This window comes from Cebus imitator, unplaced genomic scaffold, assembly GCF_001604975.1.
Source record: "Cebus imitator isolate Cc_AM_T3 unplaced genomic scaffold, Cebus_imitator-1.0 Scaffold460, whole genome shotgun sequence".
Taxonomy (NCBI): domain Eukaryota; kingdom Metazoa; phylum Chordata; class Mammalia; order Primates; family Cebidae; genus Cebus; species Cebus imitator.
Genome location: NW_016107775.1, coordinates 1,465,090 through 1,480,404, shown reverse-complemented (window position 1 = coordinate 1,480,404; position 15,315 = coordinate 1,465,090). Strand labels below are relative to the sequence as shown.

The window sequence follows — 15,315 nt, the reverse complement described above, 5'->3', positions numbered from 1 at the left end:
AATAAATAATACATTTCAACATAAAAATCCTCTACTTACCAAGGCGCGGCAATGCTGTGAATGTTAGGCAGTTCAAATGCACAAGTGATCTATGTCAGTGATCTATTCAACAGCACAGGATGTGATAAAAGCTTTGAAAACAACATGCATCTGTGAATTGAAAACTTAATATCGTGTATATTGACAAGGTTAGTGAGGACACAAGAGAGTAGATGATGACAGTGAGAAAACAGAACACATATCTAGAAGGCAAACCATGCTTTCTGCATTTAGGTGAGATTAGGGTCTAGCGGCAGGAAAGAGTGTATCAAACCCCATGCTATTGATGTTTACAGCATACAGACTTCTTCGAAGACAGTCAAAAACTAAGAAACTAGAAAAATTGTTACATACCCCACAAATGTAACAAATTATGTGGAAAGTATTCCCAGGAGTAATGGAATTAAATATAAAGATAACTTTTTGAATACTGAATATTATGTTGGGCATGTTGATATACACTGTCAAGTTTTAAAAGTTTAAGTAGCAGCCAAATTCTAAATGATTTCTCTTATACTTTAAGAAGATGCTAGGGCACCCTCACTGTAATGTATGGCCTTGTAGTACTCAAATAAGTCTCATGGATATCTCTGAAAAATCAAGCAAACTCCATAACACATCAATGCCACCTTTAGAGATGACCCACGGGCTCTTTTATAACATATATATAATAAAATACCTATTATACTAGAAGAATGGCTTTTAAATAGAAGAGTTAGAAGAATGAATGATCCTTTTCTTTTACCATGCAAGGCAGAGATTAAGATGTCACAGAAACTGATGATCAGCACGTGTAAGATTGCATTTAATAAACAACACTGGAATCTCCAAACACTTAAACAAACTCAATCCATGTTTTAACTATGTACAAAATTCAAGGTCATTTCTTTATTATTGACACAGATTTCCATAGCCATGCAATCAAACTAAGCTTCTAGAAACAGCCTTATGTTTAAACGAATAATATTACCTTCTCCTCTACCTTTACATCTCCTGAGGTTTGTGATTCTTGTAGCTGTTTCAGAGATTCACTGAATAATAAATTATAACTTTCTTGAAGAGTTTTCACCTGTTTTTCCAATTCGTTTCTTTCTTCATCTGTCATTCTAAAATAACCAGAAGCAATAAAAAGAGTAATCCAAGTCCTCAAGAAATAAATATGATGTATTAGGTTCAGTAACTTTGTCACATGATCATAAAATAAAATATAGCCTTACATACATATTGCCCAGGTCTCCGTATGACTATATATGAAAATTAAGAATGCTTAAAAATATCTAAGGATCCTTCCCTTGCCTGAGAAAAAGACTGAAGGAAAGGGCGTTAACTAATGTATTGACACTTATTTAACATAACAAAGTTCCAAAATAGCCATTGCTGTTATCTGACAGAGGCAAAGATTCCTCTGTCAATCCCAACATGGAAAAGGAACAATAAGGTACCACTTCTCAAGATGAAACTTGTTTAGACTAAAGCATAAATAAAGAGGAAATTTAAAATGGGAGTAACATGATTTGCTAAGGTATACTATAAAGTCATTATGAAATAACACTAAGGAGGACATCCAAAAAGGGTTTAAGAAAATGGTGGATTCTGTCCCTGAGTAAAGCATTTATTAAAATATATAAAGTGCCTTGTTGCAAAAAGTAGGGACAACATATGAGAAATCAGGCTGTCAGGGGTCTCAGCTAAGAAAATGAAGATGATACTTACACATATTTTCCAAAAATAAGTCTCAGAGTACTACTTCGACTTAAGACTTGACTTGAAGTCTGCACTATACCTCTTACTTGCTATTAATTCTCAACCTCTCTGAGCCTGTTTATCAGTAATGCATGGGGATAACCGAAACATTTCGAAGTTGTAATAAAGACTAAAAGTGACAATTAAATTACTGAGTTGATACTCTTTACATTACTACATTAAGTAAATTATGACTAGTTTGAGTCCCATTTTTAAAACCGCAATTAAAATGTACCATTTCTGTCTTGCTGAATGTTTTTAAGAGCACTTCCCCACTTAGGATAAAAGAGCTAATGACAACGAACATACTTGTCTCCATGTTTTGCCAAAAAAAGCTGCATAGTTTGAAGTGCTTCAGACAACTGTTCCTTCTTGGTTGATATTTCTTCACTGGAAATCTGTAAGGTAAAGAAGGCACATTCAAACTCTTCCTCCAAAAGGAGTAAACAACAGTATTTTTTTTTAAATTAATCAACCTTTAGTCAAGGCCAAAGTCTATTTTCTGAGTGACCCAAGTGAATAACCTATCAGTTACCAGCAGTCTATAGGCCTAGCTGAGAATAATTTATTTAGAACACATAAAGAAAGCTTCTCTATCCTTAATGTCGTCGTTTTCATGAGAAAATGATACATTATATGGTTCCCACATCTGTCCTAGCACCGCCGTGGATAAAGGTCGCCTCCACCAGCAGGCGGGCACTCAGCACTGGCATCCTTGTGCACTGCAGTACTCAAAAAGTCACATGAATGTGGGACACTACTTTCAAAGGGCATCTTCCTTCTGCCACACGCCTGGATACAATGACCCTTTTGAAAAAATTAAGGTGAAAGTAATAATCTATATGTATGCAGATGAAGAATAAAGAATTTCTTGCTGACAGCGGTGATTCATGTCTGTCATCCCAGCACTTTGGGAGGCCAAGGCGGGCAGATTGCTTTGAGCTTCGGAGCTTGAGACCAGCCTGGGCAACAAGGTGAAATCTTATCTCTACAAAAAATACAAAAATTATCCAAGCATTGGTGGCTCCTGCCTGTAGTCCCAGCTACTTGGAAGGCTAAGGCAGGAGAACTGCCTGAGCGGGGGAAGAAAAGGTTGCAGTTAGCTGAGACTGCACCACTGCACTCCCACATAAGGGACACAGTAAGATCCTGCCTAAAAAAAAAAAATTTAACTGTTAAAAAATAAATAATTTCTAATGCTAAAATCCACTTGCTAAAAGTCATCTGTGACTGTCATCTGTCAGAGAAATAAAATTCATCTGTTTGGGGAAAAGCAAGAGGTCTCAACACTTTCTCCTAATCCCTCAGTGCATCACTTCCAAATCCCTTATTTCAGAAATTGCCATTCTTTTAAATGAGCAGAAATAAGAGGAAATAAAGAGCCAATGAAGACATATTTTCCCCCATGAAGTCTATTTAGAGTCCATTTAAAGTTTACTTTTCATGGCTATAGATCATCATGAGGCCACATTGATTTTTGAAGGACACACTTATATTAACCAAAATTTCCTTCAATAGAGATACCATCAACTGCCCTTAGATAGTTATAATTAACGCCATTATCTGCATTAAAAATGTATCTAGGGCACCAGGTCTAAATGTGCCTTAGTAATGTTTTAGAGAATTTAGAACTAAAGAATGTCTGCAAAAAAAAAAATTTTTTTAATTAGCCAGGTGTGGTGGCATGTGTCTGTAGTCCCAGCTACTCGGGAGGCTAAGGCAGGACGATCACTTGAGCTTGGGAGGTTGCAGCTGCAGTGAGCTGTGAACATGCCACTGCACTCCAGCCTGGGTGACAGAGCAAGCCCAGTCCCTGTCTTAAATATAAAAAATGAAAATAAAACTACAGAATATAAAAATACCAAGGGTTTATAATCCATATGTCTCAAAAGAAACTTATTCTCGCAAGGAATCTTCATTAAGCTTTATGTCCCCATTTTGGTTGTCTATTTAATGGGGGGGGGAAGGGAAAAGGATATTTTAAATGAAATATATGTATTAAAATTACTTTGCAGCTTTTTGGTATAAAGCATCAAATACAAGTGCTTTCCTACATCTCGTTTGTTCCACACTATATGATATACAGTATGTAAGACTATGAGTGAATACAACTTGATTTCAGTTGAGCAGTATTTCAAGCATATACTCTGGTCTGTAAACTGCTCCAAGGAAGAACCTCAAACAAGAAACACTTGCCTCATATTACAGGCAAAATAAGACAAGACACTGATGTTTTCCCCTATTTAATCATGTCAAAAATGTCTATTTTAATAAATGACAAGTGAGTACTCATGCAGAGCTAGAAGTGGAAGCTAAATATAAGATTGGAGGATAGCCCCTGAAATTTCCAAATGTCAGGCAGGAGTAGGAGGGTAGTGCAGGAAAGTATTCCTTGAGAAAAATGCTTCTTATCTTAGTGGAAGATTATGTTTACAATACAGCAGCAATCCCACTGCTATGACCAGTGGCAACACTATTAAAATTTATACCGCAATTACCAACATCCTAAGAGCTTCAAGTGTTGCAGTCCAATAGATACCCCAAACATCTTCCAAGCTGCAGCCATCCAACTAATGCTAAGCAGTTGGGATACAGAAGACAGCCCACAAGACTAAACAATTCACTAGGATAAGAGGTAGTATCTAGAATTTCCAGTGGTTGACTGTGGACACTTCCTCATGAGATTTTTAAAAAAAGCCCCAGAAAAGTTCAACTAAAGTCAATAATCAAGAATGTTAATATTCTGGTTTGTATTTTCATTGTTGTTGAAACTTTTTGTTTACATCTGTAAGAAACTGATGGCATGTCTTTATGCCACTAAGTGCACGGATTTATTCTATACATAAAACAGAATGACTGCTCTTCAGCTATTCTCACAAAAATAATCAGGAATCAGAACTATTAGGAAAAGCAGTATACATATTCATAATGTTAGCTTTCAAGTGCAAAGACTTAACTAGAAATGAGAGACTGTGGTAAACAATATATAAATAGGACTTTGGAATTAAACAGCTGCTTCTGCCATACTAATTTTGATTTCTTGGGCAAGTTATTTCATCTTTCTGATCTGCATTATAGTGGCTTATAACAATGGGAAAATTAAGGTAAAGAATTAAACATTGTGCTAGGTAAACTGTGTCAACTCAGTTAACATCCCTGTTGATATTATTATTAAACCAGGACTTCTGTGAATACCTTTTGCTTAGAAAAGGGAGGTTTTCCAGCCTTCTCTCCATCTTTCAAGGTCTTGCTGATATTTGATACCCATTTTTGCAATTCTTTGGCTTTTTCAACATGCTCTTTCTTTTCTTCTTCCAGTGACTTCTGACAGTTGAGTGGTAAGAAAAATATACAACCCAGTAAATGACTTAGCTATGAAACTGACCTCTCCATAGCAAACAAGAATGTAAAAATGTTTTTCCATCACACACAGGTTACTAAAACATTTTATTCATTCACTTAACCATATTTACCATGTCACATAGCAGATGCACCTCCAAAATGCTTATGGTAGCAAAGAAAGTTATGGCACATATTCCTTAAGAATGGTCTACCCTCCCAGCTGTTCCATCAATGTCACAAATTTTAAATCTCAACTTTATTCATGAGGCACTAGAAGATCTTTGAATTGCTGCCTTTGCATTAGCATTACAATCATAATTGTCCTGACAGAAAGGTATCAGATAACAGAAAGCTGACAGAATAGAGAACGTCTACTATACACATAAGGAAAATACACAGAATGAAGAAAAATCCTTATCCTTCTCTAACACATAACATATTCATGTTAGTTTTCAAGTACAAAGACTTAACTAGAAATGAGAGATTCTGGTAAACATTTTAATATGCAAAGAAGGTCAGTATATTCAGAAAAAGGCAAAACTTTTTCATTTTTTGAAGCAATCTGAAACACTGCAGCTTGAAGGATGTGGGAAGGAATTTACACCTTTCTCTTTGATTCCACGACGCTTCATGATGTGCTCTTTCAGTGAGTGCATGTTCGCACTTAATAAATGGGAACTAACACGAGTTTAAATCTATTCAGTGAAGGGGAGTTCTGAAGAAATGATGCTATAAACTTGGAGTTCATCAAGTTTATCCCATATTCTATGCCAAAAATTCTATTGTGGGCAAGTTTCAAAACCCATTCTCAAGGCTAAAGGAAACCATTTGAAGGGCATTACATCATTTGTAATTTTCCATTTAAAACTTACTCTATTTTGAACACTCAGAGATTTGCGGCCCTCAAGAAATAGCATATGTTACACAATTCACACACTGCCTATGTAGCCGACACCATCATACTCTGAAAAAGTGGCATGAACCAGCCAGCATCACCCCTCACACAGTTATTTAAACATGTTCTATTAGGAAGAATAGTAGAGGCTAGAAATTCCTGTCATCAAGGGCTCAGATACTTCTAACAGTTTAAGTCCTGTGTGGAAATCAAAATCAGCTTTTTCTAAGGCTTCTTTGTAAGTCAACTTTCTTTTTGTCTGAGGACATATTATATTTCTGACATATGACTTTTGATCTTTGAGTTTTGTGGCAATGAGGACATCTATCATACCTATCTGGAGAGCCTCTTCTATCGACAACCGAGAGTGAACCTGCGGCTCTATCAATCCTCCTGTCAAGTACTGAAATTCCAAACATCGGATTCCCATTTCCTTATTTATAATATTTGCATTCACAGCTTCCACCACTGACATCATTTTGTTAGTGATGGGATGACCAATCCCTGTGATTACTAATTCACACTGTCGCAATTGCTGGGCAAATCCCTCATCAACCAGGCCTCTATGCAAAGCTTCGGCCACCCGGTACTTTTTGCCACTAAGAGGATCAATTATGCCCCCTGTACTGACTTGGGCTTCAAGGCATCTGAGGGCAGTAATCCGATCAACCAAATTTCTACGGGAGGCTTTGAGAACGGAGATCCTTTCCCCACTAGCAGTCAGCCAATACCCTGCAATAGGACTGTGCAAATCTTTCTTGGGAACCAACCGGCTCAGCAAGGAATCAGCAAGTTCTGTAAGTGTGATGAGGCCTTCCTGATACTTTCTGACCACGGCTTTGTCAATTGTTCCCTGCTCTATAGCCTCATTAATATTGAAGTGTAATCCCGTTTTAGTATCAGTCAGCATATGAGAAGAATGCCCATAGGATTCAAAAAATGTAGCTTCCTTCCACTGATATTGCTGACTTGAAAGTTCAAGATATATACTTTTCTCAATCAGGTTTCTCTGGAAAGCCTCATACGCAGTCAATTCTGCCCCTGTTTTAGTATCTACTACAGAAATTCTATGAGTTTTCTCGACATTGAGATTAGAAATGTTCCTCTCCCCAAATGGAAACAGAAAGCATTGGGACTCTACATCAAATACACACATTCTCAGTAATTCTGAGTAATACAGAACTTGCTTGTTGTTGGGATTAGGGAAAACTCTTGTGTTGCTGGATGGCTCATGTAAAAACTGTAAAATGGCATTATTCAACAACCCCTGCTGCAGAGCAATTTCTGGAGGAACACGAATGCCTCTCACAGGGTCAATGACACCCCCACTGGCAATCTGGGCTTCCAAGATATGTTTACCCTTTTGTCTGTCAAGCATTCTGTTTTCCATAGCTTGAAACACTGACAATGTCTTAGAAGAATATGAATATCCTACAGCTGCCTTCTCTGCCTCAAGAAGCCTAATTCTGAATTCGGGGTCAACAACTCCTTTACGAACTGCATCTTCAACGGAATATGTCTGACCTGAAATGGGATCAATTATAAAGCCTGTTGCAGCCTGAGCTTCTAAAAATGCCAAAGCCATCATTTTGTCTACTATGATTCTCTTGGCCGCTGAGGCAAATGAAAGCTTTTCTTTTGTAGATTCTAGGTAAAGCCCTGCAATTGAGGTGGCTTTCGTCAGAAACTTGTTAAGAGTTTTCTGAACTTCTTCAACCGTCTTAAGACCGAGTCGCAGCTGCTCAATTGTTCTCATGTCCAGAAGCTTAGCTTCCACCAACTGCCTCGCAGTCACAGTGTGCCTAAGCCCTTGGAATTTAAATTCATCATCCCTGACTGAACATACATGATCACCATCAAAGTTCTGGAAGGTCTCTGGTTCTAAACCCTTCTTAAGGAAATCCCCTTTCTTGAGTCCACCAGATGCTCTGCACCCTTCAAGCATCCATTCTTCAGCACTGGGAACTGGGTTCTTTTCTTGTTTTAATGTTGTGACTTCTGTATGCATATCATACTGCTTGTTCTTAGCTATCTGTAACAGGAATTTATAAAATGTTAAAAGTCACCTCAAAAACATTATGTTACTTTACCCATTCTCAATCCAAACATAATTATTTGAATTACAATGATGAGATTAGTGAAAAGAAAAAAAATTCAAACCAAGGAAGGCTTGGGAGTATTATAATATCATTTTCAGAGTCTGAATTGTATCCTCGATGACAATAAAGGTATTAAAGTTATACCTTTAAAAAAGACTAAGACAAAATCTAGCCACAAAATATGTTAGAAGTTAAAGGTAACTGCTTGGTTCTTCTAGCTTTTTTGATAGTTACATTTTTCAAAATATATCTACACAGATATAACAGTTTATCTATTACATCTGTATGTTTAATCTCAAACATTCAAAGATTAAAGAGTGCTAATTTATAATAAAGATTCAAATATGTTACCAGAAAAAGTACAGCATTATTTTCCTGTCAGAACTACAAAGAGCCAATCACATTCAAAAAAAAATTTTTTTAATTTAGTCTAGGAGAGGAAGGAAGTAAACGAGGAAACTTGGCATTAGGTAGCTGGTAAGGTCTCAGAACAGGGTATACCTCTAAGGGTGTCAAAAGCTTCACTAGTTCCATTTCACATGCGTTCTCTTGATACTTCACAGGTGGTCTAGAATGGTTCATGGCCTGGTCTCTTATCTTCTCAATTTCAGATAGTCTTGTAATAGGGTTTGTCTCATCAAAAGTTATCTGTAACTCAGTGCTTGTCTGAGAAAAGTACTCAGAGTAACACTGCTGGCTTTTCTCTTTCTCGAGTGGAGCCCCTGGTGGCGGGAATTGGACTTCTTTTGGTATTTGTTCAACCCGATGTTGCCACTTCTCTTCCAATGGCTGAGGTTCTTGAGTCCATCTCAACAGAGGGGATCTGGGTGTTGGGTGAAGGTGTCCAGTGTTTCTAGAGGACACCTCTCCAGAGTGTTGGCACTCCTTCACTGTCATCTCAAAATCTGGTTTGAAGGTACAGTCTTTGGCCATGTTCTTTTTTTGAATTTCACATTGGAGCAACACTAACTGATGTTCATGCTCTTTGATCTGCTGGTCCATTTTTTGCTTCAGGTTTTCAACTTCACACTTCTGGGCTATCAGCTCATCCTCCAGTTTCCGACATTTTTGGTAATGATTTGCTTCCACGTGCTGCCCTTGTTGCATTTGTTCACGATACTGTTGAAGCTGTCTTTCAAGTTCTTTAATGTTTGTTTCACAAAGCTTAGCATTCTCTTGAGCTCTGCAGTTTTCTTGTTGAAGAGACACAAAGTCAAGCTTAATACCCGAAATATCATTTTCAGTGATGACTTTGGAGTCCATTAATTTTTCCATCTTCTTCCGAAACTCCTCTGCTGACTGTTTGAATTTAGCAGATTCTTCCTGAAAGAGAACCATCTTTCTGTGGGTCATCTGCTCCTCTATAGTCTTTAAGTGCAATTCGTCTTGTACTTTTTTCAACCTGTCATTTAACTCTTGCACCTGAGCTTGTTGTAGCTGAACTTTCTGCTCCCCGCGTCGCTTCTCTTCCTTGGAAGCATTCAGCTCCGCATTCAGATTTCTAACTTCTTTCTCAGTATTCTGGATGATAATGTTCTGTTGGTCACACTTTTGCTTAAATTCACTCACTAAATTTTGACTTTTTGCCAGGTCTTCTTCTAGGCATTTAATTTTTCTTTGAAAATCCTGCTCTGTTTTTGTCTGTTTATGCAAGTGTTCGTTTGTGCTGCGCAGCTGATCTTTAAAACCATCTGCCTGAATTTTCAGTGTTTCACATCTTTGCTGGATAGTTTGTTTCTCTAAAGCTATATTTTCTGATTCTGCCTGAATTCTCTGCATCATTAATTTGGTTTCATTATTCTGCCTAGTAAGCTCCTCTACTTTTTGTTTTAACATCTCTGCACACTCATTACTTTTCTCCAATTCTTCATTAAGCCTCTGGATTTTATCATTATTTTCTTTTTCAGCTTTGATATTTTGAAGCAACTGCTCATGGCTTTTCTCAAATTGTTCTTTTAGATGATTTGATTTTCTCTGGCAGATTCGTAGTCTTTCTAATTCCTTCTGGTCCTTAAAAGAATGAATTTGTGAATTTAAATGCTGAATACTCTTCTCAGCTGCAGAATGTGCCCTTGTGATTCTGTCTACTTCTCTTTGCAGTTTCCCTTTTTCATGATGAAGAGATTCTAATTCTAACTGATAATTGTGCTTTATTTTCTTGAGATCATCAGCTTCTTGCATGGCTTCTTCTGCTTTACCTGTGGTTTGGTTCAACTGCCTACCAAGCTCTCTGAGTTGTTGAGAATATCCTTTCTCTGCCTGATCCTTCCTTTCCAACTCCAATTTAAGGCACCTGAGTGTATTATTTGTTTCATCTAGTTTATCTTTTAGCAAACGGGCCTTTTCCTCAGATGATGATTTTTCAAGCTGGAGGGCATTAAGTTCATATGTCAGCTCTCTCATGTCGTGTTCAGCCTTTCTATTGGCAGCTGTTAGTTCATCCACCTGCTGTTTGAGTTCTTCCGCTTTCTGTTTGCCATGTTCTTGCTGAAGGCCTGTCACTGCCCTGCATGACATAGCCGGTGTGACCCCACACACTGGCAATGCATTTTCTCTACATGAATACTGAATTTCAGTTATTTTTCTTCTTGCTTCCAATTCAATTCTCTGCTTTTCTTTCAACTGTTTCTCTGCTACCTGTCTTTGAAATGCAAGGTCTTTTTCCATCTGCTTTACCAGCTTCAAGAGTTCTTCCTCATTGTCTCTCTTTCTTCTTAATTCTTCCGTTAATTTATTTTTTTGTTGCTCCAAATCATTAAGACTTAAATCTTTTCTTTTAAGATGATCTTCCAGTGTTCTTCTGGTAAAGGTGTTTTCCTCCAGCTGATTCCGAAAATTCCGGAGGTTCTCTTCCACGGCAGCTCTTTTGGCCTCGGCCTCTATGGTGAGCTGCCTCACCCGCTCCAGTTCCCTTTGGGCAGCTTCTTTCTCTCTCACAATGGTCTCCAGTTCCCTGCGGTACTGCTTGGCTTCACTTTCAGCCCTTATCTTCTGCAGAGAGATATCTTCTACATTTCTCTGCTGCCTTCTCAATTCATTTTCTGCAGCCTCCCTGACCTTCGGAAGTTCTTCCTCGACTCGGGACTTTTGTTTCTTTAGTTCGGCCAGCATTCTTTCCAGCTCACTTATCTTTCCTGTCAGTTTGCTATTCTCAAGCATTGTTGCCTTCTGACGCTGAAGCAGATCTGAATATGCCCCATGTTCGGAAGTCTCCTTACACCTTTTAATCTACAAAAGATGTTTTGAAACTGTCAAGCCCATTCTGTTCAAAATATCTCACAAAGTATGAATCAATGTTCATAAAAGTACTTACAAAACCAGATGAACCCAAATGCAGAATAAGCGCTATCACCACCACCAGCAGCACCGCCCTTTTCAGACAGAAAGCTTCAGAAAGTCAGCAGGAGGGGACAAAAAGCCCTTCACGACAGGTTTTCTGAAGAATCTCTTTTTGTCTCTCAGGGATAATTTTATTTTAAAAATTAGCTAGCTTAAAATTTTATAGCAAGAAGGAATTGTACAACAGAAGAGGAAAGGGACATACAAGGAGGCTAGATATTTACAAACTCACATTGGGCGAGGGACAAAGTGGGAAATAAAACTCTCACAACAGTGCCCGTTCTTCTCTTGCACGCAACATAATCCTAAGAGGTAGGAAGAAAACCCAGCACATAGGAAGCAAATGATGCTAAAGAATTTCATTTTCTAGCCTGGTGGAAATTAAAAATGATACTTACATTCTCATGTCTTACAGTTAAAAAAGCAAAGCACAGAACTTTAGAACAAAGAGACAAGTTAGGAAATAACATGGGGAAGAAGGAAAATTATTTAAAAACTTGAAATTTCTAAAGTCAGATCCTTTACTTGTTTATACTTGCCATATTATGACAATTACAATAATCAGAATTGCTGATGCAAAGGCAGCTACAGTCCTGACGGCTCTGGAAAAAATGTGCTTCATATACTCACAGATTTTGTTGCTGTTGTTAATGACATGCCTCATATGAATCCACTGTGACAAGTACCTTTAGATACTCCACAAATATAAAGATATTTGTTAAATATAAAAGCTTTTAAATATATAGTTAGGGATTTAGCTCCAAGGTATAGAAAAAACTGTAAGAAAAACTTTTTATTCTACTAGTGACAGAATCAATGTCAGCTGGGAGGAGTACATTTTACACTGATTATAGAACTGCATGCTCAGGATTAGTTTATAATTACAATTTAATTTCTCTTCATTAATACTCTAATGCTGTTAGTTTTGTATCATCAACTCAAGATCACCAAATTAAAATAATGTAAACAGGAACAAAGAAAGTATTTTAGATAGATTTGTTTTCATTGAGAAGCTTTGGTAAATTTCAAGAATTTAATTTCTATTACAGACCATACATTTTATTTTGCTTTCTCTAATTTATTGATCTCCAATAATTTTGATGAAAATTTCAGCTGTTTGCTAGCCTAAATAAGGTTTCTAATAATAATTCATATGAAAACAAATCTCATAAACTGTTATCTTCAGCGCTCTATTTTCTTTATTTTGGTATCAGGGTCAACCCTATGACACATCAGCATTTTATCTATTTAAATACTAAGTTTTCAATATTTCTTGAGGAGGTTATTTCTAGGAGAGTCTCAGTTCCTTATCAAATGTCCTCTGAAACTTAGCTATTGCTAAAAAATTCTGAGCCATTTCTTTTTCTTGGTCATGGTCGGATTTAAAAAAAAAAAATGAAAAATTCCCTCAGGAAAAAAATATGTTGTTGAACCCTCAGTGTTTTAATTAGAGTCAATCAATGTAGTGATTTGTTAAGAATCTCATGTTGTCTAGATAACTCCTGAGTTTTTTAGCAAATGTGAGAAAAATTACTAGAAACAATTTAGTCCGATTTGCTTTCTTGCGGATCTCAAAGTTATTTACATAAAAATAACTTCCTTAAGTTTTCTCTTTTACATAAAAATAACTTCCTTAAGTTTTCTCTAAATCTTCTTCAATCTTGCCCTTTAATCATGGTGATTAATATTTAGCATATTTTGTTCTCAGCACAGATTAAAGAATCTCTCTCTCTCTCATATCTAATATCTATTACAGATATTCTACTAACATTTCTTTTAACTAAATCAGTATTACTTCTGAAATTAACTTGCATCCATCTTTGATTTTATGTTTATTATGGAAAATTCTGCCTTTAGACCAAGGCTTCTCATACAGGTCTTCAAAACTCAGTTTCAGAAACCCTACTCGTTTGAGTTTAAAATTGAGCTACGTATCTTTTACATGACATTCCATTAATGTCATCTTAATTGGCAGGTTTTTGGGGTTTTTTTAACCTATTTTAAATTATAGTCTTTGCATGTTCTTCCATAACTATATTTGCTGGTTTCAATTAAATATAAATCTTTTAACATTTGAAAGGATGACAGTAATAACTTGTATACAATGTAGGCCTTCTGAAATATTTTTTGTTTTTACCAGTTGCTAGTATTCTACCTCATCATATAAATTGAGTAAGTGGCCCATATATGTATAATCAGATATGTACTATAAAAACAAATTATTTTAACTACTGCATACACAATTTAAAAGATCTGCATACCATTTAAAATGGAATAAAATCTCTCAAAAACTAAAAATATAAGAAAATTATGGATGTGCTTTCATAGATGAGAGATGCATGCAATTAAGATGGTCTCAAGTATTCTAGTTCTCCTTCTAAGCACAAAGGAAGATGGTTATAAAGTCTTGCAATTAGCTATGTTAGCGATTTAGCTGCAGAAAACTGTTAACTCTGAACAGACTAAAATAGTTTTAAAAAGTAGTCACATTTTTAGGAAACTAGAAAGTAACATCCAATAGATATTTATTTCTATTTCAGTTCGCATATGAACAGTTATATTAAGCATAATCACCTTCAGAATTTCAAAAACAGTCCAATTTAAAATGGCTAATGTCCCACCATTTATACATTTTAACATTCATTCTACTATTTTTGTCTGTTCTAGGGAACATAAAGTACATCAAGATAATAAAGCATAGCATATTCCCTTTTAGATCAGATACAAGAGCCTCTGGTGACCATTGACTTTTATAAATAACTCCTCTCTCTTCCTATTTCTGAATATAATTTTTAAATGAAGAATCAAAGCTGCAGAGGTTCTCCAAATCAGAATGGAATTTAAATAGTCTTTTTAAATGCCGCGTGCTACGTCTTTTTTGCAAAAACAAAAACAAAACCCAAAACTCCAAAATTCTTAAAAAGTACCATCATTTTGTAAAAACATCTACTACCTTTAGCATCTTTACATTATGCATAATAATTTTAACTTCTTGAGATACAAATTAATTTAAAATGCATAAGACAAGTGTGTTCACGTGGTATTCCTGTAGACATCATAACAGCAGTAACTACACCTCAAAAAGTATACTTCTCAGTTGTGAGAAAGCTGAAAAAAATTCTGCCAAACTGCCAAAATTTCATAATTTAAGACATTAACCCTATCACAGTAGAGTCCTGAAGTGAAAATGTAAAGTCCTGAAGCAAATGACTTTTTATTTGAGTGAATGTTAAAGACAAACAAAAATCCTAGGCCTTCAGTCATTTTCATTGTAATTCTGTAATTCAATAAATATTTGTACATCTGCTGCCAGCCACATAAACATATCATGAAACATGTTTTGCTTTCCCAAACTACAGTGCAGTTCCTGCTCATCTCTAGCACCTTTATATTTACAGGCTGCTCACTGCTAATGATTACCTCTTCCTCTTCCAGCCTCTTCAATGAATCACCAGCAAATTTAATATATTGTGTCATGAGAGTGACCAGGGCAGTATACCGAGTCCTTAGGTCCATGAACTGCAAGTAAGGAAAAAATAACAAACGCATTACCTCCAGTTACTCTTACTAAGTTGAATGAACTTTGAATAATAATTACAATATTAACTAGGCTTTCAGACAGCAAACCACACAACTCCCCATAATAAATGACAGGAATGAGCTTATTACTATTGTGAAAATCATAATAAATGATAAATCTCTTTTAAATTTCGCCATGAAGTACATTTATCTCTATAGTTAATAATTAATCCTGAATAAAAATTTTTAAAGAGTTTTTAAAAACCCTTAATAGAATGTATTGTTCTGCATGTAGACTTTCTGTTTGGAATGATGAAAAGGATCTGCAAGGCCGGGCGC

General features: G+C 36.2%; 2 protein-coding genes across 2 annotated transcripts in view; both read right to left on the bottom strand.

Annotated features, from left to right (window-relative positions):
• The window catches only part of DST (dystonin), a 510,996-nt gene that overhangs the window by 152,040 nt on the left and 343,641 nt on the right, over window positions 1-15,315 (bottom strand). The window contains 4 exon segments of the mRNA XM_037732623.1: window positions 1,010-1,145; window positions 2,092-2,180; window positions 4,978-5,106; window positions 14,878-14,976. Coding sequence (XP_037588551.1) covers window positions 1,010-1,145; window positions 2,092-2,180; window positions 4,978-5,106; window positions 14,878-14,976 — 453 coding nt within the window.
• Window positions 5,215-13,056, bottom strand: LOC119468618 (plectin-like). Its single transcript, XM_037732624.1, has 2 exons — window positions 8,620-13,056; window positions 5,215-8,051 (listed from the first exon to the last, which is right to left on the bottom strand). Exons 1-2 carry the CDS (start codon window positions 11,275-11,277, stop codon window positions 6,150-6,152), a joined length of 4,560 nt encoding a protein of 1,519 aa, XP_037588552.1. The 5' UTR covers window positions 11,278-13,056; the 3' UTR covers window positions 5,215-6,149.